The sequence below is a fragment of the Lethenteron reissneri genome, chromosome 66, assembly GCF_015708825.2.
Source record: "Lethenteron reissneri isolate LAM-NWPU_2019-01 chromosome 66, ASM1570882v1, whole genome shotgun sequence".
In the NCBI taxonomy this organism is placed as follows: Eukaryota; Metazoa; Chordata; class Hyperoartia; order Petromyzontiformes; family Petromyzontidae; genus Lethenteron; species Lethenteron reissneri.
In genome coordinates this window covers 7,400,711-7,425,548 of record NC_083844.1, presented here as the reverse complement: position 1 = coordinate 7,425,548, position 24,838 = coordinate 7,400,711, and the positions used below count along the sequence as shown (strand labels likewise).

Genomic DNA, 24,838 nt, shown 5'->3' with positions numbered 1-24,838 from the left:
AGCGGGGGGGGGTTGTAGTAGCGGGGGAGGGGGGGTCAGCGGGGGGGGGGGTGTAGTAGCGGGGGAGGGGGGGGTCAGCGGGGGGGGGGTGTAGTAGCGGGGGAGGGGGGGGTCAGCGGGGGGGGGGGGGGGTGTAGTAGCGGGGGAGGGGGGGGTCAGCGGGGGGGGTGTAGTAGCGGGGGAGGGGGGGTCAGTGGGGGGGTGGTGTTGTAGTAGCGGGGGGGGGGGGTCAGCGGGGGGGGGGGGTGTAGTAGCGGGGGAGGGGGGGGTCAGCGGGGGGGGTGTGTAGTAGCGGGGGAGGGGGGGTCAGCGGGGGGGTGGGTTGTAGTAGCGGGGGGGGGGGGTCAGCGGGGGGGGGGGTGTAATCGGGTGGGTGGGGGCAGTGGGCGGGGACCAACGGCAATAAGTGGGCGGAGTCAATGGATGGCCACGCCCCCCTGACCCCCTACGTCACCGCTAGGACCCCCACCCCCACCCACCACCCTCACGACCGCCCGAATTGTCGCGAGTAGGCGGCCGTGGCGCTCCAGGCGGGGTGCCGCCGCTGCCTGTCCCCCGCATGTGAGGGGGGGTGGTGGCTGGCTGGCTACGCGGTGCCTCTAGCCGCCTTTGTCGAGGCTCCGCGCGGGGTGGGGAGGAGAGGAGAGGCAAAGGTACGTGGCCGTGGATGGCGTACGTGGTGGTGGCGGTGGTGGATTAAATCTCCTTTCCGTCGGCAAACCACAACTCTGTTAATCCCCTCATTATTATTGGGGGGTATTCGCCCCCCTCCCCCCCCCCCCCCCCCCCTCTCTTCTTCTCTCTCTCATCTCATCTCCTCACAAACGTCGCCTCAGCCTCTGGGGGGGGGGGGCGAGCGAGCGAGGCGAAGCCTGCGGCCTCGTCAGGCGAGGAGGGCGCGAGACGCCGCCGGGGTCAGAGGTCGCCGCGCGCGCGCGTGGTGACGTCACCGCGCGTCTTCATCTCCCACCCCCCCAGTGCCCCTCCCTCCTCCTCCGTCACCTCTTCACTGAACGCTCATCAGCAGCAGGATCATCAGCAGCAGGATCAGCAGCAGCAGCAGGATCATCAGCAGCATCATCAGCAGCAGCAGGATCATCAGCAGCAGCAGCAGGATCAGCAGCAGCAGCAGGATCAGCAGCAGCAGGATCAGCAGCAGCAGCAGGATCATCAGCAGCAGGATCAGCATCAGCAGCAGGATCAGCAGCAGCAGCAGGATCAGCAGCAGCAGGATCAGCATCATCAGCAGCAGGATCATCATCAGCAGCAGCATCATCAGCAGGATCAGCATCATCAGCAGCAGCATCATCAGCAGCAGGATCAGCATCATCAGCAGCAGGATCAGCATCATCAGGATCAGCATCATCAGCAGGATCAGCATCAGCAGCATCATCGGCAGCAGCATTGTTGGTGTAATTAGCAGCAGCAGCAACATCATCATCAGCAGGATATTCAGTAGAAATCTCATCACTATCAGCCGTAGCAGCATCGGCATTGTTGAGTAGCAATTTGACAAGTAGTGGCATCAGCATTGTTAGTATAATCAGCAACATCATCAGCAGCAGCAGACATCACTTGAGTAGCAGTGTCATCAGCAACAGCATCTTCACCATTAGCATCAGCAATAACATCAGAAATATCACTATCAGCAGCATTGTTAGTATAATCAGCAACATCAGCAGCAGCAGACATCACTTGAGTAGCAGTGTCATCATCAACAGCATCTTCACCATTAGCAGCAGCATCATCAGCAGCAGAAATATCACTCAGCAGCATTGTTACTATAATCAGCAACATCAGCAGTAGCAGACGTATCCCTATGAGTAGCAGCAGCGTCATCATCAACAGTATCAGCATCAGCAGAAGTATCACTATCTGCAGCATTGTTGAGTCGAAATTTCACCAGTAGCATCAGCATTGTCAGTATAATCAGCAACATCATCAGCAGAAATATCACTGTCAGTAGCAGCAGCGAAATCATCAGCAGCATAAGTGGCATCAGCATTGTCAGTATAATCAGCAACATCAACATCATCAGCAGAAATATCACTGTGAGTAGCAGCAGCGAAATCATCAGCGGCATAAGTGGCATCAGCATTGTCAGTATAATCAGCAACATCAACATCATCAGCAGAAATATCACTGTGAGTAGCAGCAGCGAAATCATCAGCGGCATAAGTGGCATCAGCATTGTCAGTAAATCAACAACATCATCAGCACCAGAAATATCATCGCTATGAGTAGCAGCAGCGTCATCAGCAGCAGCAACTTCACCGGTAGCATCAGTGGCATCAGCATTGTTAGTAAAATCAACAACATCATCAGCAGTAACATCACCATCAGCAGATATATCACGATCAGAAGCATCGTCGGCATTGTTGAGTACCCACTTCGCCGGTAGCATCAGTGGCATTAGCATTGTTGATATAATCAGCCACATTATCAGCGACAAGAATAAGCATTGTCAGTAGAATCAACATCAGCAGCAACAGCTTCATCAGGAGCATCAGCCTTGTCAGTAGCATCAGCATCATCACTAGCATCAGGCTACCCGTACCCGGCCGGGTACGGGTACCCGCTTGCGACCCTGGTGCGGCCGGGTACGTGTACGGGTAGGCCGTGAGTCACTGGTGAGTCACCGTTTGTCACTCATTTCCCAACGTCTTGTCTCTTCTCACAATTCAAGTTCCTAGAATCAACCCACCCGCGCCTGCAATATGGCTTCATCCCAGAGGTCGCAATCAGGTACCCGATACCCGTTCCCGGCCGGGTACGGGTAGGGTACCCGTTTGCGACCCTGGTGCGGCCGGGTACGGGTAAGGAATCGAAACCCGTTTGCGACCTCTGGTATAATAGCTTGAGTAGGTTGATTTTTATTCTTCGTGATTGCAGGAATCCATACTCTGCGGTTCTTTAGGTAAAGTCACGTAGGTAAAAATTAAAAAAATAAATCGCGACGTTTCGAACGCAACACAAGCGCCAGAGGGTCGCAAACGGGTTTTGATTCCTTACCCGTACCCGGCCGCACCAGGGTCGCAAATGGGTACCCGTTCCCTACCCGTACCTGCCTTGTTGTTGATGTTGGCTATCAACAACAAGGCAACGCCTATGACTAATTGGGAATGGGACGCAAGCGTAGGATTGATCACCCTGTCGCTGGCCGCCTTTGGGGAGGGTGTATAGTATGAAAGGCCGAAACACCCTAGGAACCAAAGGTTCACTACTGACGATGCGCTCCCCAAATTTCACCAGGCTCACTGTTCATGAACTCTTGGAAGTGCTTGCACAAAGGATAGTAACATCTCATCCTGTGATAATTGGTTCTTTACCCTTCTATCTGGCAACAAAACTGACACCTTTTTGCAAGGAGTCATGTTTGCATAGACCGCAATACCTGCAGTCATAAATACAAACAAAAGACATAACTCTGATAATGTGCACTGTCCCTGAAGTTGATTGGTCCACACCCGAGATAGCTTTCCTTCGAGCCTAGTCTCATATGGGTTGGACCAGATGACGCCAAAAGACTCCTTGCAAAAAGGTGTCAGTTTTGTTGCCAGATAGAAGGGTAAAGAACCAATTATCATATTTTTACTGGCAAATGAGGTCCCCATAGTGTAGATATCTCATCCTGTGTTCTTGGAATCGTACCCGTACCCGGCCGCACCAGGGTCGCAAATGGGTACCCGTTCCCTACCCGTATCCTACCCGAAATGAGTGACAAACAGTTACTCACCAGTGACTCACGGCCTACCCGTACCCGTACCCGGCCGCACCAGGGTCGCAAACGGGTACCCGTACCCGGCCAGGTACGGGTATCGGGTAGGGTACGGGTATCGGGTACCCGGTTGCGACCTCTGACAAGCGTCATCATCTTCAGGTGACAATCGCGATAGCCGCGATGTCTGCTGCGAGCAGCACGATGTCTGCCGCCTTGAGCGCTTGTGTTGCGTTCAAAACGTGATTTATTTTGTTTTATTTCGACCTACGTGACTTTACCGAAAGAACCAAAGAGAGGAGAGCTTCAGTGGCATTGGCATCGTCGGTAACGCAATTTTCAGTAGCATCGGCAGCAACATCGTCATCGGTATTATTGGTTTCACGAGTCATTCAAATCAGCACTATTAACATCAACATCATCATCAGTCATGCACATTACCAGTAGCAGCATAATTAGTTAAATCATTCCTAAAAACTTATTTTTTGTGATCTTACCAGGTAAAACACACTGTCCTATGTAGCTCGTTTTTCAGATGCGCCCTGGCCACAAGTGATAGCCCAACGAAGTGGCTCATCATCACGTGAACATTTATAGCGGCCAAATACTCGAAACGGGTGATGTTGATCCTAAATTTGGAGGGAAATACCGGAGGACCCGGAGAAAAATCCACGCGACCACGGAGAGAGAGACACGCAAACTCCAAATGTACGGCAGCAGGCGTGGGTCCAGATCGAACCCACGACCTCCCGTATACCAGGCGAGGTAGTTGACATCACCACCGCAGCTGCTGCTGCTACTATACATTTCCGCGCGATAAGCAACTTTGTTGAGCTATCATTTGCGATAGCCAGGGTCTATTAGTTTAGTTCTTTTCGCCCCGCTAGCTTTTGAGGGGTGAGGGGGGGGGGGGCAGGGCGGGTTAGCTGGAGGAGTCGGGGGGGGGGGGGGTGGGCAAGGGGCGTGTCGCCCCCTCCGACGCCCCCTTTTACCCCTAAACATTCTTGGTCTCAGGTCAAGAAGACAGCGCTATACAGCTCAGTGGGCCTTACCCGGTAGAATGGACAGCTTTTTTGGCATTCAGTTTGTCCTTTCCCTGCGCATCATCGGTTGGCCACGTCCGGTGCGAAAGAAGCTCTACAAACGTGCGTACGTACGCGTGCAAAATAAAAAAAACTGTTTAGATTTATCCACAATACAGGTGGTTTTTATTTGGAGTTAGATCGCGTCAATATATAAATGTTGTGTCGTTAAACCCACCACCGCCCGACGCAGACAATCGGTAAGAGGGTTTGTGTCACGTAAATGGAGCGTGCCATCCGTAACACAGGTTGTTAGGGTTAGATCGCGTAAATATATAAATGTTATTGTGTCGTTAAACCTGCCACCACCCGACGCAGACAATCGGTAAGAGGGTTTGTGTCACGTAAACAGAACGTGCCAATTTGTTACTAGTAAAGCACTAGTGTATAGTGTAGTGTATAGTGTAGTATACTAGTACAGTGACTTTACCGAACAAACCTAAGAGTATGAATCCTTGCAGTCACGAAAGCTTCAAATATACAATTAGTGCAGCGGCGTATTGTCGGGTGGTGGCGGGTTTAACGACACGTATATGTGCGCAATCTAACCCAAAACAAACCTGCGTTACGGACGATACTGGTCGCCAACTGTTAAACTGTTTAGTTTCTAGTTTACCGAGACACGGGTCTTGACCGATTGCTGCGCGCGTGTTGCACAGCGCGCGTCTGCCGGGAGCAGGACTCATGGAGCAAGAGATGGCGATGGCGCCCCCCGCCCTCCCCCCCGCTGCCCCCACCCTCCCGCTAGCGGGGCCCCTCCCCCTACTCCCCCCGCTGTCCTCCCTCCCCCCGGCCGCTTGCGCCCCCGACGGTGAACCCTTGCCGCACCTTCTTCCTCCTCTTCCTCTTCCTCCGCCGCCGCCTCCGCACAAGATGCACCGTTGCGACCACTGCGCCTACAGCACCCGGCGCAAGGGCCACCTGGACATCCACATGCGCACGCACACGGGCGAGCGGCCGCACCCGTGCGGCGAGTGCGGCAAAGCCTTCACGCAACTCGGCGACCTGCAGAAGCACCGGCGGACGCACACCGGCGAGCGCCCGTACGCGTGCACCGTGTGCGACAAGCGCTTCTCGCAGATGGAGCACCTGCTGACGCACCACCGCACGCACACGGACGAGAAGCCGTACAAGTGCCCACAGTGCGAGAAGGCGTTCACCATCTACGGCAACCTACAGCGGCACATCAAGGCGCACTCGGGCGAGAAGCCGCACCGCTGCCCGACGTGCGGCAAGGCTTTCACCGTTCTCGGCAGCCTCCAGCGGCACCAGACGACGCACACGGGAGAACGGCCGCACAAGTGCGCCGCCTGCGGAAAGGCGTTCGCTCAGTCGGGCGACCTGCAGCGCCACGTGCGCACGCACACGGGAGAGAAGCTGTACGTGTGCGCGGCGTGCGGCCGGGACTTCACGCAGCTGGGCACGCTGCAGAGCCACCAGCGGACGCACACGGGCGAGAAGCCCTACAAGTGCCTCGTGTGCGGCAAGGCGTTCACCAACTCGTCCAACCTGCGCCAGCACGAGAGGACGCACGTCAAGCAGCAGCAGCAGCTGCTGGAGCAGCAGCAGCAGCAGCAGCTGCAGGAGCAGCAGCGGCGGCAGCAGCTGCAGCTGCAGGAGCAGCAGCGGCGGCAGCAGCAGCAGCAGAGGAAGCGGCGACGGTCGCAGCAGAAGGCGAAGGACGCGGGAGGCGCCTCGGGCGCGGACGCCCGCCGGCACCGAGCTCAAGTCCGAAGCTGCCTCCGACAATGACGACGACGACGAGGGAGGGGCCGGCGAGGAGAGGAGCGACGAGGAGGGCAGCGGCGACGAGGAGGAGAGGAGCGGCGACGAGGAGAGGAGCGACGGGGAGTTGAGCGACGGGGAGTTGAGCGACGGGGGGAGCGACGACGGAGCGTACGCGGGACGCCGACGGCGGAGCATCGAGCTCGACGACGACGACGATGACGACGATGACGACGACGACGACGATGGCGGCGACAGTGTCGCCGCCATCGTCGTGCCCAAGGTGGAGCCCGCAGAGGAGACGGCCGCGGAGCCGGGCGCCAAGCCCAACATCAAACTCAACATCAAACTACGCATCAAGCCGCGGGCGGCCGCCGCCGCCGCCGTCATCGCCGCCGCCGTCGCTGAACCCGCGGCGGGCCGCGGGAGTGGGCGGCAGGCGCGGGGCCAAGCGCAAGGCCAAGCTCAAGGCCGAGCTCGGCGCGGGGCAGCGCGGCCCCGAACTCGAACCGGACGGTACGCGGGAAGGCCCCGGCGTCGACCCGTGAATCGCCGCCCCGGCCCCCGCCGCCCACCGCCGCCCCCCCTTCGACGCCCCGCCCCCCCGCGGCGGTTCTGGACGCGAGCGGGAGGAGAGAGCCGAGAGAACACGCGCGGCTTCACCGCTTCGTTTTTTAGCAGGATCAGTGTTTCCCGACGACGTCTGCTACGACGACGGGTTCGGGTCGGTTTTGTTTGTTTTTCGCGATCGGAGAGCGCCTCTCCCCCCCTCCCACCCAGTCTCTTTTTTATTTAAGACCCACGGTGCCGGAAGACTTTGTACGTGGGGGGGGTTTTGTTTTTGTGGCACCGATCTGTAGGCGCCGGGGTTGTGCTTCTCTCCCGCACTCGCGCGGCTCGCAACAAACGAGCGGTGACGTGCGTGGTGAACGCTTCGTTCTCCGCCCCCCCCTTCACCGGCCCTGCTCAGCCCCCCCGAGCCAGATTCGGACGACTTCTTGCTATGCCAGCGGCAGCAGAAAATCATGCTTTAGTTTCCGGCAAACAGCCAGTGGGCAAAAACCACCCGAACCGTGTTGGCCCCGCGCTGGCTCGGTTCGGATGTTTCCAGTGGAAAGAAAACACCCGTACCGTGCTGGAACCGCGCTGGCTCTGTTCGGATGTTTCCAGTGGAAAGAAAACACCCGTACCGTGCTGGAACCGCGCTGGCTCGGTTCCGATAATTCCAGTGGAAAAAAACACCCGTACCGTTCTGGCTCCGTTCGGATGTTTCCAGTGGAAAAAACCACCCCTACCATGCTGGCCCCATGCTGGCTCGGTTCGGATGTTGGCAGTTGAATGGGGGAGTTGGGGGCGGGGGGGGGAGTTGTTGGATTTTGGGTTTCACGTTGGGAGACTCAACTTTTATAATGGTCCGGGGGTCTTTTCCCTCTGAACCCCGATCCGCAGCCTCATATCGCCGCGAAGTTGACCGTGTTGTTCCTGAGAGAACCGGAGGACAATTGGGGAGTCGTTCCAGTAAATCTTCGTGATTGGACGTTCAGTGACAGTGACACGCGGACCAAAATAATCCGTGACTCGGTTAGCTGCTGTCTAAACGGAGAGCCGTGCAGAATGGCTTGGTAATGGCGTACGCACACACAAAGGCAAAGATACCCCCGTATAGCCTTGACAGACTGCTGGGGCAAGTGCTGTTGGCGAGTAGCAGCACCTATGAAGTCTGGCCCTGTGGCACACGAGGGGGTGGGTTGCCAGCACCGGGTACTCATGGCGATGTTTACTACACACCACACCGGGTACTCATTTGACACTCGGTCGACTCGGGGGAGGCCCAGGACCGGTTCAGATAATCGTCACCGGGTGTTGGCTGTCGAGCGGGAATCAAACCCGGGTCGCCGGGTTCGTAGCGCAGTGCAGCGCAAACCGCTACCACCACCACTCCCCCACAACCTGTGCACGTAACGTGCGGAGGAGGTGTCTGGGCCGTCGGGCTCAACCCCACGGTTAATCTTGCAGGCACCGCGTGAAGAAGCTGTGTTGGGTGGTTTGACAAGCCGCAAAGATTTTTCTCGTACACGAGAGTATTTTATTGCATGGGCAGATTCACTCAAGCGTGATTGTTCACGATGGCTCTCGCGTGAGGATGCAAAGCTCGCAAAGTCGGGGGTGGTAAAACAATTGGTTAAAAACAATCGACGTCTCACTAGTCGCGCGTTCGTTTTTGCTCCGAGCCGTCTTGGTTGGGTGATTCGGGCGAGTTGGCTGAGGGGCGGGCGGGGAGTGCGGGGAGAGCGGGCGTGCGACGGGCGGCTCGGTCGTAACAAAATTCTTCAACTCGCGGAGAGGCCACGGGCCCCGGTCCGGGCCTACGCGACGCCGATCGGCGACGACCGTAGTTTCAACCGCGGAGCGAAGGGGGCGCAAGACGATGGGCGTTTTGAAGGCCGGCGGAGGAATCGCTTGAGCCGTCGGCGGCCCCCTCCCCTTCCCGCGCCGCGCGTACGAGCGAAGGCCTTGGCCCACCGCCTGTCTTCTTGAGGCCGTTGCGAGAATGTTTAGGGGGAAAAGGGGGCGTCGGGGGGGGCGGCACGCCCCTTGCCCCCCCCCCCCCCCCCACGACTCCTCCAGCTAACCCGTCCTGCCCCCCCCCCCTCACCCCTCAAAAGCTAGCGGGGCGAAAAGAACTAAACTAAAACTACAACTATTTATTGTTTATTTAGCGGGTAAGGCCCCCCACCCCCCCACTGCTGAGCTGTGCAGGTCCTTTTTCAGAAGCGACCCTGGCTGACACAAACGATAGCAGCTGAGCGCAGGGGGCCGATACCATCGTCGCGTGGGCATTTTTAGCAGCGGTGATGTTGAGTTGTAAACGCGAAGGGGGAAAAACGGAGGACCTGGAGAAAGAAAGAACAAGTATAACCCGTAAAAACAAAGTTTTTCACTATAAATCCTTTATATGCGTGGCGGCTAGAGTCCTCTTGTCCTCTGGCTTGAGATGGCTGCCACCTATGGGTCAGATGATTGCATTGCAGCATTAAGCAATTGGTAATTAAATATAATATTTTTGTCCTAAAAAGTGTAAAATTTTGGAAAAAATTTTCACGAACATGAATTGTCACGCACAACGAGTCTGTGTGGAAAATGTCAGCTCGATTGGATCACGGGAAGTGGGTTAAAAATCAACCGAAAGATTTGCACGGTCCTAAGCAAGCAAGCGAACTTAATATAAAGGATTAAAAAAACGCAAACTCCAGATCTACAGCAGTCATCGTCAGGGGTTGGAATCGAACCCACGGCCTCCTGTATGCCAGGCGAGGTGGTTAACGTATCCTAGCCACCATGGTGATAGAGACAGAGACACTAACAGCTACAAATATACAGCAGCAGGCATCGTCAGGGGTCGTGATCGAACCCACGGCCTCCTGCGTACCAGGCGAGGTAATTAACATCTCCCAACCACGATGGCGAGCAGTAAAACACCTCTCCCTTAATCCGCGTTGAGATCCGGTGAGCGCTGTTGGTGGATCCTAATATCCGTTAAAGGGTTTCGTGGAATCGACCGGCGATTATCCGCTATCTTCGGGGCGACTGTTACGTGGGGGGGTGGGCATTGCGTGGTGAAACATCCGGTTAAAGCGCGGATAAAAGCGGGTGGAATCTGCCGCTCTGTTGCTGCTCCCTCCCCTCCCTTCCCTCCCTTCCCTCCCCTCCCTTCCTCCCCTCCCTCACGACCAAACACCACCAGTGACGATCTGAACCGGCCCTAGGCCTCCCCGAGGTCGACTCTGCCTCAAAATCAGCACCTGGTGCGGTGTGTAAAGATCGCCGGCCGTGGTGCCGGCCTTCATAGGTGCTACTCGCTAACAGCACTTGCCCCCAAAAAGTCTGTTACAGGCTACGCGGGGCGGATGTTTTGTCTTTTTTGTGCTCGCTAACAGCACTTGCCCCAAACAGTCTCAGAGGCTAAACAGGGGGTGGGGGGGGGGATCTTTGTCTTTGTACTGTAACTAAGTGGGGGAGCACCGCGCTACGAACCCCGACGAGCCTAGTCCGGACCGGCCCTGAGCCTCCCCCGGGTCTACTCGGCCTCAAATGGGTAACCCGGCGCGGCTGGGCGTGGTTCTGGCCACCCATCGCCTTCGTGTGCCGTGCCGGCCTTCATAGGTGCTCGGTAAGAGCACTTGCCCCGGCAGCCTTGTTCAGGCTATACGGGGGGGGGGGGGGGGGGGGGGGGATTGGGACGATCGGAATCTTTGTCTTTTTGTACATAAGTGAAGTTTTGTTTTAACTATTCCTAACACTGTAGACGTTGATGTAATTGTCTCGTGCCCCTTTCAGGTATTAAGAAGATCTGAATTTAAATCGGGAAAGCCAAGTCCACTGAAATTCATTCGTGATCATGTTATTAGAGCAAAGAGAGACTTAACATTTTAGTTTTTTTTTAAGCTTCAAAGTCTTGAATGAGACTCACCCGAGACTGGGTCTCAGGGTGCAAGTCTTGAGTGGGACTCACGGAGACTGGGTCTCAGGGTCCAAGTCTTGAATGTGACTCACCGAGACTGGGTCTCAGGATCCAAGTCTTGAATGAGACTCACGGAGACTGGGTCTCAGGGTGCAAGTCTTGAGTGGGACTCACCGAGACTGGGTCTCAGGGTCCAAGTCTTGAATGAGACTCACCGAAACTGGGTCTCAGGATCCGAATCTTGAGTCAGACTCACGGAGACTGGGTCTCAGGATCCAAGTCTTGAATGAGACTCACCGAGACTGGGTCTCAGGATCCAAGTTTTGAATGAGACTCACCGAGACTGGGTCTCAGGGTCCAAGTCTTGAGTGGGACTCACGGAGACTGGGTCTCAGGGTCCAAGTCTTGAATGAGACTCACCGAGACTGGGTCTCAGGGTGCAACTCTTGAGTGAGACTCACGGAGACTGGGTCTCAGGGTGAAAGTCTTGAGTGAGACTCACGGAGACTGGGTCTCAGGGTGCAAGTCTTGAGTGGGACTCACGGAGACTGCGTCTCAGGATGCAAGTCTTGAGTGGGACTCACGGAGACTGCGTCTCAGGATGCAAGTCTTGAATGAGACTCACGGAGACTGGGTCTCAGGATGCAAGTCTTGAGTGAGACTCACCGAGACTGGGTCTCAGGGTCCAAGTCTTGAGTGGGACTCACGGAGACTGGGTCTCAGGATCCAAGTCTTGAGTGAGACTCACGGAGACTGGGTCTCAGGGTGCAAGTCTTGAGTGGGACTCACGGAGACTGCGTCTCAGGATGCAAGTCTTGAATGAGACTCACGGAGACTGGGTCTCAGGATGCAAGTCTTGAGTGGGACTCAGGGAGACTGGGTCTCAGGGTGCAAGTCTTGAATGAGACTCACGGAGACTGGGTCTCAGGGTGAAAGTCTTGAGTGAGACTCACGGAGACTGGGTCTCAGGGTGCAAGTCTTGAGTGGGACTCACGGAGACTGCGTCTCAGGATGCAAGTCTTGAGTGGGACTCACGGAGACTGCGTCTCAGGATGCAAGTCTTGAATGAGACTCACGGAGACTGGGTCTCAGGATGCAAGTCTTGAGTGAGACTCACCGAGACTGGGTCTCAGGGTCCAAGTCTTGAGTGGGACTCACGGAGACTGGGTCTCAGGATCCAAGTCTTGAGTGAGACTCACGGAGACTGGGTCTCAGGGTGCAAGTCTTGAGTGGGACTCACGGAGACTGCGTCTCAGGATGCAAGTCTTGAATGAGACTCACGGAGACTGGGTCTCAGGATGCAAGTCTTGAGTGGGACTCAGGGAGACTGGGTCTCAGGGTGCAAGTCTTGAATGAGACCTCACGGAGACTGGGTCTCAGGATCCAAGTCTTGAGTGGGACTCACGGAGACTGGGTCTCAGGGTGCAAGTCTTGAGTGGGACTCACCGAGACTGGGTCTCAGGGTGCAAGTCTTGAGTGGGACTCACGGAGACTGCGTCTCAGGATCAAAGTCTTGAATGAGACTCAGCAAGACTGGGTCTCAGGGTGCAAGTCTTGAGTGGGACTCACGGAGACTGGGTCTCAGGATCCAAGTCTTGAGTGGGACTCACCGAGACTGGGTCTCAGGATCCAAGTCTTGAGTGGGACTCACGGAGACTGGGTCTCAGGATCCAAGTCTTGAGTGGGACTCACCGAGACTGGGTCTCAGGATCCAAATCTTGAGTGGGACTCACGGAGACTGGGTCTCAGGGTGCAAGTCTTGAGTGGGACTCACGGAGACTGGGTCTCAGGGTGCAAGTCTTGAGTGGGACTCACGGAGACTGGGTCTCAGGGTGCAAGTCTTGAGTGGGACTCACCGAGACTGGGTCTCAGGGTCCAAGTCTTGAGTGGGACTCACGGAGACTGGGTCTCAGGGTGCAAGTCTTGAATGAGACTCACCGAAACTGGGTCTCAGGGTGCAAGTCCTGAGTGGGACTCACCGAGACTGGGTCTCAGGGTCCAAGTCTTGAATGAGACTCACGGAGACTGGGTCTCAGGATCCAAATCTTGAATGAGACTCACCGAGACTGGGTCTCAGGATCCAAGTCTTGAATGAGACTCACCGAGACTGGGTCTCAGGGTCCAAGTCTTGAGTGGGACTCACCGAGACTGGGTCTCGGGGTCCGAGTCTTGAGACCGGGTCTCCGTGACACCGACACCGGGTCTCGGGGTCTTCACATCCTCGTCCGAGGTGCGGCTGTAGGAGAGTGCTCGTATCAACGCGTCGCGACGTTTTCGCTACCCGCTGTCCCCCCCGAAGCCACCGTCTTCACCCAACATCATTTCATCTTGCCCCCCCCCAACCACCCCCCCCCCACTCCGCCATCTTCCCCGTGTGTCCACCACCATCGTCCTCTGCGTGAGTCTAGAGAGGGCCTCTCTCCCGTTTCTCGTCGTCGTTGTCGTCGCTGTGCTGCAAAATAAAAGACTGTGAGCAACGGAGGGGGCGGGGGGGGCGGCCCCCCACCCCCCCGCGCAGTGCCCCTGAACCCGGCGCGTCGACGCTCGCCTCCTCGCCGTCGTGTTATTTCTCGTCGTTCTCACCACGCCCCCCCCCCCCGCCCCCCACCTCATTCGCGAACAGCGTCGACGGAACGTTTGAAGGTCCATTCCGTCGCTCTTGTCGCTCGCTCGCTTGCGTCTTGCAAGAGGTGCGGTTTTGCCGGTGAGGCCGTTATCTCGCTCGGGCCGTTCGTGTGCAGGAGGGTCGTGCGATCAGTTCCCGTGGGACCCCGCTGGACTGATCCCTCCGACTCGCAGTCGCCGTCTGCCCATCGCCGATGCTCGCCGGCGCGGCAGTTGGCGCTACGAGCCCTAGTTGGATTCCCGCTCGGGGTGATCATCTGAAGCCTGAGGTCGACTCGGCGCCTTGGGTGGCCAGGAGGCCGCGTCATCTCCCTCGCCCGGTCAAGCAGGAGGGACCCTGGGTTCGATCCCGACCCTGCCGGATTGACGCCTTTCGCCCCACGGCGGCCGTCTCTCCATCGCGATGATCGCCGGCGCGGCGGTTCGCGACCCGCGAACCCGAGTTGGATTCCCGCTCACGGCCAACATCGGCGGCCGATTGTATCCGAGGAGATGTTGACTACCTCGCCCGGTCACGCAGGAGGGTCGTGGGCGCAGTTCCCGCGGGATCTTGCCGGACTGACGCCCTCCACCCCCCACGGTCACCGTCTGTCCATCGCGACGCTCGGTGGTGCAGCGGTTGGCGCAACATCACACGACGAGTTCGATTCCCGCTCGGGCGATTAGCTTCACCGGGTCCTGGACCCCTCCCTGTGGTCGACTCAGCGAGGAGATGTTGACTGCCTCGCCTGGTATGCAGGAGGTCGTGGGTTCGATCCCGACTCTGATGCCTGCTGCTGCATATTTGGAGCTTGCGTCTCTCATCATCAGCAATGGCCAGTGAGAATTATTTTATTATGTTTTATTTTTATTATTTTATTATTTCCTTTCTACGTGACTTTACCGAAAGAACCAAGAAGATGAATCCCTGCAGTCACGAAAGCTTTAAATCGAAATTTAATGGCCAGATGTTGACTGCCTCGCCTGGTATACAGGAGGTCGTGGGTTCTATCCCGACTGACGCCTGCTGCTGTATATTTGAAGCTTTGCGTCTCATCATCATCAGTGGCCAGGAGATGTTGACTACCTCGCCTGGTATACATGAGGTCGTGGGTTCGATCCCGACTCTGACGCCTGCTGCTGTATATTTAGAGCTTGCGTTTCTCTCATCATCATCAGTGGCCAGGAGAATTATTTTATTAAGTTTAATTTTTTATTATTTTATTATTTCCCATCTACGTGACTTTACCGAAAGAACCAAGAAGATGAATCCCTGCAGTCACGAAAGCTTAAAATCGAAATTTAATGGCCAGATGTTGACTACCTCGCCTGGTATACATGAGGTCGTGGGTTCGATCTCGACTCTGACGCCTGCTGCTCTAGATTTGAAGCTTAGCGTTTCTCATCAGAGGAAATTGGTCGCTGTGAAATGTCCCGACATCGTGAAGCCATTTCGTTGAGCTTGCCATCGTTTGTGATAAAGTCAGGGGTCGCCTTCTGAAAAAGAGTAACCTGGTACCGATTTAAACTAAAATAAGTAATATAAAAAAACACTTTTTTTCAAACACGCTTTAATGAAATGTACCGTACTAGTAATGGCAGAACTCCACGACCCCAGGAAGTGGCCCCGAGGAACCGTGGCCAATTACAGCCAACGTGAGTTGAGCGTGGACAATTAGACCCAAACGGAAACATAACTTAAAAAAATAATGTTTTAAAATCTCTTGTTTTTTTAATGATAAAATATTGTCATCAGTAAAAATAAGTATACCAAGTTTACAGTCGATACCACATTGGAAAGTGGGTTAAAATAAGAGTTTAAATAGATTTGAAGATACAACAACAACAACAACAGAGTGAGTTAAATAAAAACGTGTAAAAAATTGCTTTTATTTTAAGTTATTTAGGATTCCAGGAATTGTGGGGGCGGGTCCATTGCGTCAGCAACGTCACGTGACGACGTGACGTAGGGTGCCGCTTGCAGCTCGCGAGCAGCACTTGCCCCAAACAAGTGGGGCTACCCGGGGCAGCTTTGTCTTCGTACGCACGACGCGGTGACGTCATACCAGGCCAACCAGTCGGGGTGACGTCACGCCGCAGCTTCTTCCAGCAGGAAGTGACGTCGACGCGTTTTTTCACAACAAAGGGATGACGTCACCGCGGGGGGGGGAGACGTCGGCGCCGTGACGTCACCGCGTTTTTCTCCCAGCAGGGGATTGACGTCACCCGCACGCCGGCGCCGTGACGTCATACGCGTCTTCTACTCAGCGAGGGGTGACGTCACCACGCAACCGGGCCCAGTCTGTTGCTGTAGGCGTCTGCGTGCTGCCTCCTAACAGTACCACGGCTACTGCTGCTGCTACTGCTGCACTTGTTACTGCTGCTGCACTTGCTACTGCTGCTGCACTTGTTACTGCTGCCCTTGCTGCTACTGCTGCACTTGTTACTGCTGCTGCACTTGTTACTGTTGCTGCACTTGCTACTGCTGCTGCTGCACTTGCTACTGCTGCTACTGCTGCTGCACTTGCTACTGCTGCACTTGTTACTGCTGCTGCACTTGCTACTGCTGCTGCACTTGTTACTGCTGCTGCACTTGCTACTGCTGCTGCACTTGCTACTCCTGCTACTGCACTTGCTACTGCTGCTGCACTTGCTACTGCTGCTGCACTTGCTACTGCTGCTGCACTTGTTACTGCTGCTGCACTTGCTACTGCTGCTGCACTTGCTACTCCTGCTACTGCACTTGCTACTGCTGCTGCACTTGCTACTGCTGCTGCCCTTGCTACTGCTGCTGCACTTGCTACTGCTGCTGCACCTGCTGCTGCACTTGCTACTGCTGCTGCACTTGTTACTGCTGCTGCACTTGCTACTGCTGCACTTGCTACTGCTGCCCTCCCTGCTGTTGCTGCTGCAGAAGCCGACAGCCGAAGCCGTGGGGGTCCCGAGTTCGATGACGTGAGACCTCCACCCCCTCCACCCATGCACTGAGATTCACAACACGTGTCGGTACGCCCCTCCATCTTGTAACACGTGCTCACACGCCCCTCCATCTTGTAACACGTGTTCACACGCCCCTCCATCTTGTAACACGTGTTCACACGCCCCTTCCATCTTGTAACCACGTGCTCACACGCCCCTCCATCTTGTAACACGTGTTCACACGCCCCCTCCATCTTGTAACACGTGTTCACACGCCCCTCCATCTTGTAACACGTGCTCACACGCCCCTCCATCTTGTAACCACGTGTTCACACGCCCCTCCATCTTGTAACACGTGTTCACACGCCCCTCCATCTTGTAACACGTGCTCACACGCCCCTCCATCTTGTAACACGTGCTCACACGCCCCTCCATCTTGTAACCACGTGTTCACACGCCCCTCCATCTTGTAACACGTGTTCACACGCCCCTCCATCTTGTAACACGTGTTCACACGCCTCTCCATCTTGTAACACGTGTTCACACGCCCCTCCATCTTGTAACACGTGCTCACACGCCCCTCCATCTTGTAACACGTGTTCACACGCCCCTCCATCTTGTAACACGTGTTCACACGCCCCCTCCATCTTGTAACCACGTGTTCACACGCCCCTCCATCTTGTAACACGTGTTCACACGCCCCTCCATCTTGTAACACGTGTTCACACGCCTCTCCATCTTGTAACACGTGTTCACACGCCCCTCCATCTTGTAACACGTGCTCACACGCCCCTCCATCTTGTAACACGTGTTCACACGCCCCCTCCATCTTGTAACACGTGTTCACACGCCCCTCCATCTTGTAGCCACGTGTTCACACGCCCCTCCATCTTGTAGCCACGTGTTCACACGCCCCTCCATCTTGTAACACGTGCTCACACGCCCCCCCCCATCTTGTAACACGTTCACACGCCCCTCCATCTTGTAACCACGTGTTCACACGCCCCTCCATCTTGTAACACGTGTTCACACGCCCCCTCCATCTTGTAACACGTGCTCACACGCCCCTCCATCTTGTAACCACGTGCTCACACGCCCCTCCATCTTGTAACCACGTGTTCACACGCCCCTCCATCTTGTAACACGTGTTCACACGCCCCTCCATCTTGTAACACGTGTTCACACGCCCCTCCATCTTGTAACCACGTGTTCACACGCCCCTCCATCTTGTAACCACGTGTTCACACGCCCCTCCATCTTGTAACCACGTGTTCACACGCCCCTCCATCTTGTAACCACGTGCTCACACGCCCCTCCATCTTGTAACACGTGTTCACACGCCCCCTCCATCTTGTAACACGTGTTCACACGCCCCTCCATCTTGTAACACGTGCTCACACGCCCCTCCATCTTGTAACACGTGTTCACACGCCCCTCCATCTTGTAACACGTGTTCACACGCCCCTCCATCTTGTAACACGTGTTCACACGCCCCCTCCATCTTGTAACACGTGTTCACACGCCCCTCCATCTTGTAACCACGTGCTCACACGCCCCTCCATCTTGTCACCACGTGTTCACACGCCCCCTCCATCTTGTAACACGTGTTCACACGCCCCCTCCATCTTGTAACCACGTGTTCACACGCCCCTCCATCTTGTAACACGTGTTCACACGCCCCTCCATCTTGTAACACGTGTTCACACGCCCCCTCCATCTTGTAACACGTGTTCACACGCCCCTCCATCTTGTAACCACGTGCTCACACGCCCCTCCATCTTGTCACCACGTGTTCACACGCCCCTCCATCTTGTAACACGTGTTCACACGCCCCCTCCATCTTGTAACCACGTGTTCACACGCCCCTCCATCTTGTAACACGTGTTCACACGCCCCTCCATCTTGTAACACGTGTTCACACGCCCCTCCATCTTGTAACCACGTGTTCACACGTCCCTCCATCTTGTAACACGTGTTCACACGCCCCTCCATCTTGTAACACGTGTTCACACGCCCCTCCATCTTGTAACCACGTGTTCACACGCCCCTCCATCTTGTAACCACGTGTTCACACACCCCTCCATCTTGTAACACGTGTTCACACGCCCCTCCATCTTGTAACACGTGTTCACACGCCCCCTCCATCTTGTAACACGTGCTCACACGCCCCTCCATCTTGTAACACGTGTTCACACGCCCCTCCATCTTGTAACACGTGTTCACACGCCCCTCCATCTTGTAACACGTGTTCACACGCCCCTCCATCTTGTAACACGTGTTCACACGCCCCCTCCATCTTGTAACACGTGTTCACACGTCCCTCCATCTTGTAACCACGTGTTCACACGCCCCTCCATCTTGTAACACGTGTTCACACGCCCCTCCATCTTGTAACACGTGTTCACACGTCCCTCCATCTTGTAACCACGTGCTCACACGCCCCTCCATCTTGTAACACGTGTTCACACGCCCCTCCATCTTGTAACACGTGTTCACACGTCCCTCCATCTTGTAACCACGTGTTCACACGCCCCTCCATCTTGTAACACGTGTTCACACGCCCCTCCATCTTGTAACACGTGCTCACACGCCCCTCCATCTTGTAACACGTGTTCACACGCCCCTCCATCTTGTAACACGTGTTCACACGCCCCACCATCTTGTAACCACGTGTTCACACGCCCCCTCCATCTTGTAACACGTGCTCACACGCCCCTCCATCTTGTACCACGTGTTCACACGCCCCTCCATCTTGTAACACGTGCTCACACGCCCCTCCATCTTGTAACCACGTGTTCACACGCCCCTCCATCTTGTAACACGTGTTCACACGCCCCCTCCATCTTGTCACCACGTGTTCACACGCCCCTCCATCTTGTAACCACGTGTTCACACGCCCCTCCATCTTGTAACACGTGTTCACACGCCCCTCCATCTTGTAACCACGTGTTCACACGCCCCCTCCATCTTGTAACACGTGTTCACACGCCCCCTCCATCTTGTAACACGTGTTCACACGCCCCTCCATCTTGTAACCACGTGTTCACACGCCCCCTCCATCTTGTAACCACGTGTTCACACGCCCCTCCATCTTGTAACACGTGCTCACACGCCCCTCCATCTTGTAACCACGTGCTCACACGCCCCTCCATCTTGTAACCACGTGTTCACACGCCCCTCCATCTTGTAACACGTGTTCACACGCCCCTCCATCTTGTAACACGTGTTCACACGCCCCTCCATCTTGTAACCACGTGCTCACACGTCCCTCCATCTTGTAACACGTGTTCACACGCCCCTCCATCTTGTAACCACGTGTTCACACGCCCCTCCATCTTGTAACCACGTGTTCACACGCCCCTCCATCTTGTAACACGTGTTCACACGCCCCTCCATCTTGTAACACGTGTTCACACGCCCCTCCATCTTGTAACCACGTGCTCACACGCCCCTTTATTTTTTTTTTTAGACACGTGACGGCACAGCGCTTTCTTGGACCCACGCAGCAAATACAGCCCCGTTATTTAACCATCAAATCCTTCATTTAGCCACAACCTTCACCGAGATGCGGACCGAGTGAGACGTTGCGGGGGGGGGGTTGGGGGGGGAGGTGGCAGCGGCAAGGGTTGATGGATCGCACGCGGATGGGATTGTGAAACTCGATAAGGAGCCGTACCCCCCCCCCCCCGGCTCGGCCAGCTAGAAGGCGGCACAGCAGCAGAGTGCGTGGACTAATCCCCATCCGTGCCACGCTCCCCCCTACCCGTCGGCGGTCGTCATGGAGCAGCCGCCGCCAGCGCCGCCGCCGCCGCGGGTTAAATCTCACAGCTGCCCTCAGTGCCCCTACAGCACGGACCACCGCAGCCACCTGGACATCCACGCGCGCTCGCACTCGGGCGAGCGACCGTACGCGTGCGGCGACTGCGGCCGCGCCTTCACCGTCTCGTCGAGCCTCAAGGCCCACCGGCGCACGCACACCGGCGAGCGGCCTCACGCCTGCCCCGACTGCGGCCGCGCCTTCACGCAGCTGGGAGCCCTGCGGCGGCACGTGCGCACCCACACGGGCGAGCGCGCGTACGTGTGCACCGTGTGCGAGAGGGCCTTCGCCCAGCAGGAGCACCTGCTCAACCACCAGCGGACGCACACGGAGGAGCGGCCTCACTCGTGCGCCCTGTGCGGCCGGGCGTTCGCCGAGCACGGCAACCTGCGGCGTCACGTGCGGGCGCACGCCGGAGAGAGGCCGCACGAGTGCCCTGCCTGCGGGAAGACGTTCACGGTGAAGAGCCGCTCGCTCAGCCGCCTGGCCGGGCCGCTCACGCGCTCGGCTAAGCCGGATACTCACGCACCTACCAACTTACTTACTCACCTACCCACCCGCTCAGTCACTCGCCCACCCACCCACTTACCCAATCACCCACCCACTTACCCAATCACGCACCTACCAACTTACTCACCCGGGCCACCCGCTCAGTCACTCGCCCACCCACCCACTTACCCAATCACGCACCTACCAACTTACTCACTTGGCCATCCACCCACCCGCTCGCCCGCCCGCCCGCCTACCCATCCACCCAGTCACCCACTCGCCACCCAGTTATTTACCCACCCACTTACTCAATCACCCACCCACCAACTCACTTACTCACCCAGCCAGCCATCCACTCACCCACCCACTCACTCACCCACCCACTCACTCACCTACCTACTCACTTACTCAGCTATCCACACACTCGCTGGCTCGCCCACCCACCCAGTCACTCACCCTCCCACTTACCCAATCACCCACCCACTTATCCAATCACCCACCCAACAACTCACTTACTCACCCAGCCAGCCATCCACCCGCTCGCTCACCTGCCCACTTACCCACCCACCCGCTCCAGCACCCGTTCGCTCGCTCACCCACCCGCTCGCCCACCCACCCGCTCGCCCACCCACCCGCTCAGTCACCCACCCGATCAGTCACTCACCCACCCAGTCACTCACCCACCCAGTCACCCACCCAGTCACTTACCCACCCACCCACCCACTCACCCGCCCACTTACCCACCCACCCACTTACCCACCCACAACACAGGCGCCGAGACTCGCTCACAGCACTCAGGCCCAAGCGGTGCGTTAGCCCTACACGGCGTGGCGGGGCACCTTTGTCTTTGTCCAGGTGCTTGGCAGCCTCCAGCGGCACCAGCTGACCAGGCACTCGGTGACGGGCGACAAGCCGGTGACGGCGGTGACGGGCGACAAGCCGGCGGCGGTGACGGTGGCGGCGGTGACGGCGGCGCCACCGTGCGGGGACGGCGCCCGGGAGGAGGCCGCGGGGGGCCCTCCTCCGCGGGCGTCAAGGGTGGCCCCCCACGACGGGCCGTGGGGGTGCGGCAAGGAGCTCGCACCGCGGAGAGTGGTGGGCCTGCGGGGGGGGCCTCCGGCAAGCGGCCCGGACGGTGACTGAGCCGGCGTGCCGGCCCCTCCGGCGTTGCGTTTCATTTCCTGTATGAGGTCTAGCCCTGTGGGCCACGCGGCTCTTGACTCGGGTGCAACCGCAAGAAACAAAAACACGAAGAATGATCTTCAAGTGACTACGCGCAACAGGGAAATCCAGGAAAAAACTGCAAAGTCTTCCAGAAAAAGCGCCGCGCACCAACGCCGTGTGCAAAAATCCCAGTGGGATGCAAGTCAAACAATGACAACCACAAGACAATTAAGATTAAAGTTATCGGGCGAACTCTGGACTAAAACAAACAAACATGGCTGAACCAAAACGTTTTCAAAGTCACCAAAATAAAGCTATAAAAACAATGTAACGGTGATCATAGGAACTGTGATTTAAATTTAACAATAAACGATATAACATGTACGACCAAACTTTGCAGCCATGGCTGGCTGCATGAGTCACTCCATAACAGCAGGAGTATAAGTAGCAGTATCAATATTTTTCAACACACCTTTAAAGATCAGCACACTATAATCAAAACTCAAGATCATGCTGTGCAGCGTTCATCCGAAATGATGCATTTGATTTCAGGCCATTCTGAAACACATCCCTGCAGAGGGAGCTGGTAGGAACGTCGGGTTGCTCGGTCAATGGCCTGCAGGGTCAACGGGGGCGTGGTGTATTCCGCAAATATGGCCGACTGTGAGGGCGGGCACAAGCCGGCGTGAGTAGGTTAAACGTTGAGTTTTATAAGGGCACCACGGGGTGACCAGCCCCTCCCCACCCAGCCCCACACCTCCCACCCAGCCCCTCCCCACTCTCCCCTCTCCACCCAGCCCCTCCCTCCCCACCCAGCCCCTCCCTGCACGACGGACGGACACAGTAATCCCCTGTGGGCTGGTGTAACCAGGAGGTTCCTACCAGTATAACAGTGGCAGCTAGGGGTGTACAACTCCTCCAGAACATGATAATTGTTTTTTTACCCTTCTATCTGGCAACAAAACGGACACCTTTTTTACAAGGAGTCATGTTTGCATTGACCACAATACCTGCAGTCATCTGGTCCAACCAATGTAAGACTAGGCTCTAAGGAAAGCTGTCTCGGGTGTGGACCAATCAACTTCAAGGACAGTGCATACATTATCAGAGTTGTGTGTTTTTTGTTTGCATTATGACTGCAGGTATTTTGGTCAATGCAAACATGACTGACTCCTCGTAAAAAAAAAAGGTGTCAGTTTTGTTGCCAGATAGAAGGGTAAAAAACCAATGATCATATTTTTTACTGCCAAATGAGGTTCCAATGGTGTAAATCCTCCAGAGCAGTTTTGTGTGAAGATCTCACAGGTAGTGATCCAAGCTGCAGTTTATTGGTGATAGCGTTCCAGACCCTGGGGGCCGGCGTGCGAAACCCCCCCCCCCCCCCAACCCAACCCCCACCATTCCCGTGGTCGTCGAGGAAGAGGAGCGCCGTACCCACCGGCTCGACTGGAGAAGGTGGAACGGCAAAGTGGTTTTCCCCGTCTGTTACATCTGTGTGGGATTGAGCGTTTCTCCCCCCCACTCCTCCGTCACCTCTCGCGTGCGTGGGAGGATTTGTAGCTGCCTCACCGCTCGCCTGTGGTTCCTCCTCCTGGCACCTCTTGAGTCGTCCTCTCTCTCTCTCTGAGTCGTCCATCTCTCTCTCTGAGTTGCCCTCTCTCTTAAGAGTCGTTCTCTCACTCTCTGTGTCGTTCTCTATCTCTGAGTCATTCTCTCTCTCTCTCTGAATCGTCCTCTCTCTCTGTGACGTTCTCTCTCACGGAGTCATTCTCTCACTCTCTGAGTCGTCCTCTCTCTGTTGTTCTCTCTCACGGAGTCGTTCTCTCACTCTCTGAGTTGCCCTCTCTCTCTGTGACGTTCTCTCTCTCGAAGTCGTTCTCTCACTCTCCGAGTCGTCCCCTCTCTCTGAGTCGTTCTCTCTCTGAGTCGTCCTCTCTCTCTGAGTCGTCCTCTCTCTGAGTTGCCCTCTCTCGGAGTCGTTCTCTCTCTCTGAGTCCATTCTCTTTCTGAGTCGCCCTCTCTCTCAGTCATCCTCCCTCTCTCCGAGTCGCCCTCTCTCCCGAGTCGTCCTCCCTCCGAGTCGCTCTCCCTCCGTCTGCGACAGCGACGAGTGGTCACCATGCTGGCTGGCGCGTCGCCTCGCGGACGAGTGACCGTCCGCGATGGGCGCACTGCGTCGGTTCGCCCCCCCCCCCCCCTGCGCCCCCCCCGGCCCCCGTCGTGATTAAAAGGAGAGCTGTCAAAACAATTTCTGACCGCCGCCGTTGTAGCGACGACGTCCGTCGTTTTCCCCGATTCAGCCCCCCATGGAACCTCCCGTTTTATTTTATTATTATTTTTAAAAAAATAACCCGTAAAAAACAAAGTTTTTCACTATAAATCCTTTATATGCGTGGCGGCTAGAGTCCTCTCGTCCTCTGGCTTGAGATGGCTGCCACCTATGGGTCAGATGATTGTCTGGCAGCATTAAACAATTGGTAATTAAATTTTGGATTTTTGTCACGCACAACGAGTCTGCGGGCAAAATGTCAGCTCGATTGGATCACGGAAAGTGGGTTAAAAAAACGACCGAAAGATTTGCACGGTCGTAAGCAAGCAAGCGAACTTAATATAAAGGATTTAATAAAGGATTTAAAAAGGGGGCCACCCCCAGTGGCAGGAGTCGGAGTCTTTTGGGGGGGGGGTCAGATTCCTGCGTGATCTGCACGCGGCGCACGTTGAACTCCTTTCCGCGCCGTACGCGATCGACCGCGCCGATCGGAGATCCGACCCGGGTGGGTAGCGACTCAAACTACAGGACTGTTCTCTCTTGAGCCGTGCCGTTGAGCGGCAAACCAATGAACCGGACGGGCAGAGAC

General features: G+C 56.3%; 1 protein-coding gene across 1 annotated transcript; it reads left to right on the top strand.

The window, feature by feature from the left end:
• Positions 1-515: 515 nt before the first annotated feature.
• On the top strand, positions 516-22,312 carry LOC133359940 (zinc finger protein 835-like). The gene is made up of 6 exons (XM_061578503.1): positions 516-653; positions 5,460-6,546; positions 6,809-6,978; positions 13,729-13,861; positions 20,214-20,786; positions 21,672-22,312. The coding sequence occupies exons 2-6, from the start codon at positions 5,485-5,487 to the stop codon at positions 21,957-21,959; spliced, it is 2,226 nt and encodes a 741-aa protein (XP_061434487.1). The 5' UTR covers positions 516-653; positions 5,460-5,484; the 3' UTR covers positions 21,960-22,312.
• The last annotated feature ends 2,526 nt before the right edge of the window (positions 22,313-24,838 follow it).

Bases quoted from the DNA above. Each gene is read 5' to 3' on its own strand.
- LOC133359940 (XM_061578503.1), top strand. From the start codon at position 5,485: ATGGAGCAAGAGATGGCGATGGCGCCCCCCGCCCTCCCCCCCGCTGCC. The intron at 6,979-13,728 runs GCAAGGCCAAGC...GTTCGTGTGCAG, and splicing joins CGGCAGGCGCGGGGCCAAGC to GAGGGTCGTGCGATCAGTTC. The intron at 20,787-21,671 runs GTGAAGAGCCGC...GTCTTTGTCCAG, and splicing joins CCTGCGGGAAGACGTTCACG to GTGCTTGGCAGCCTCCAGCG.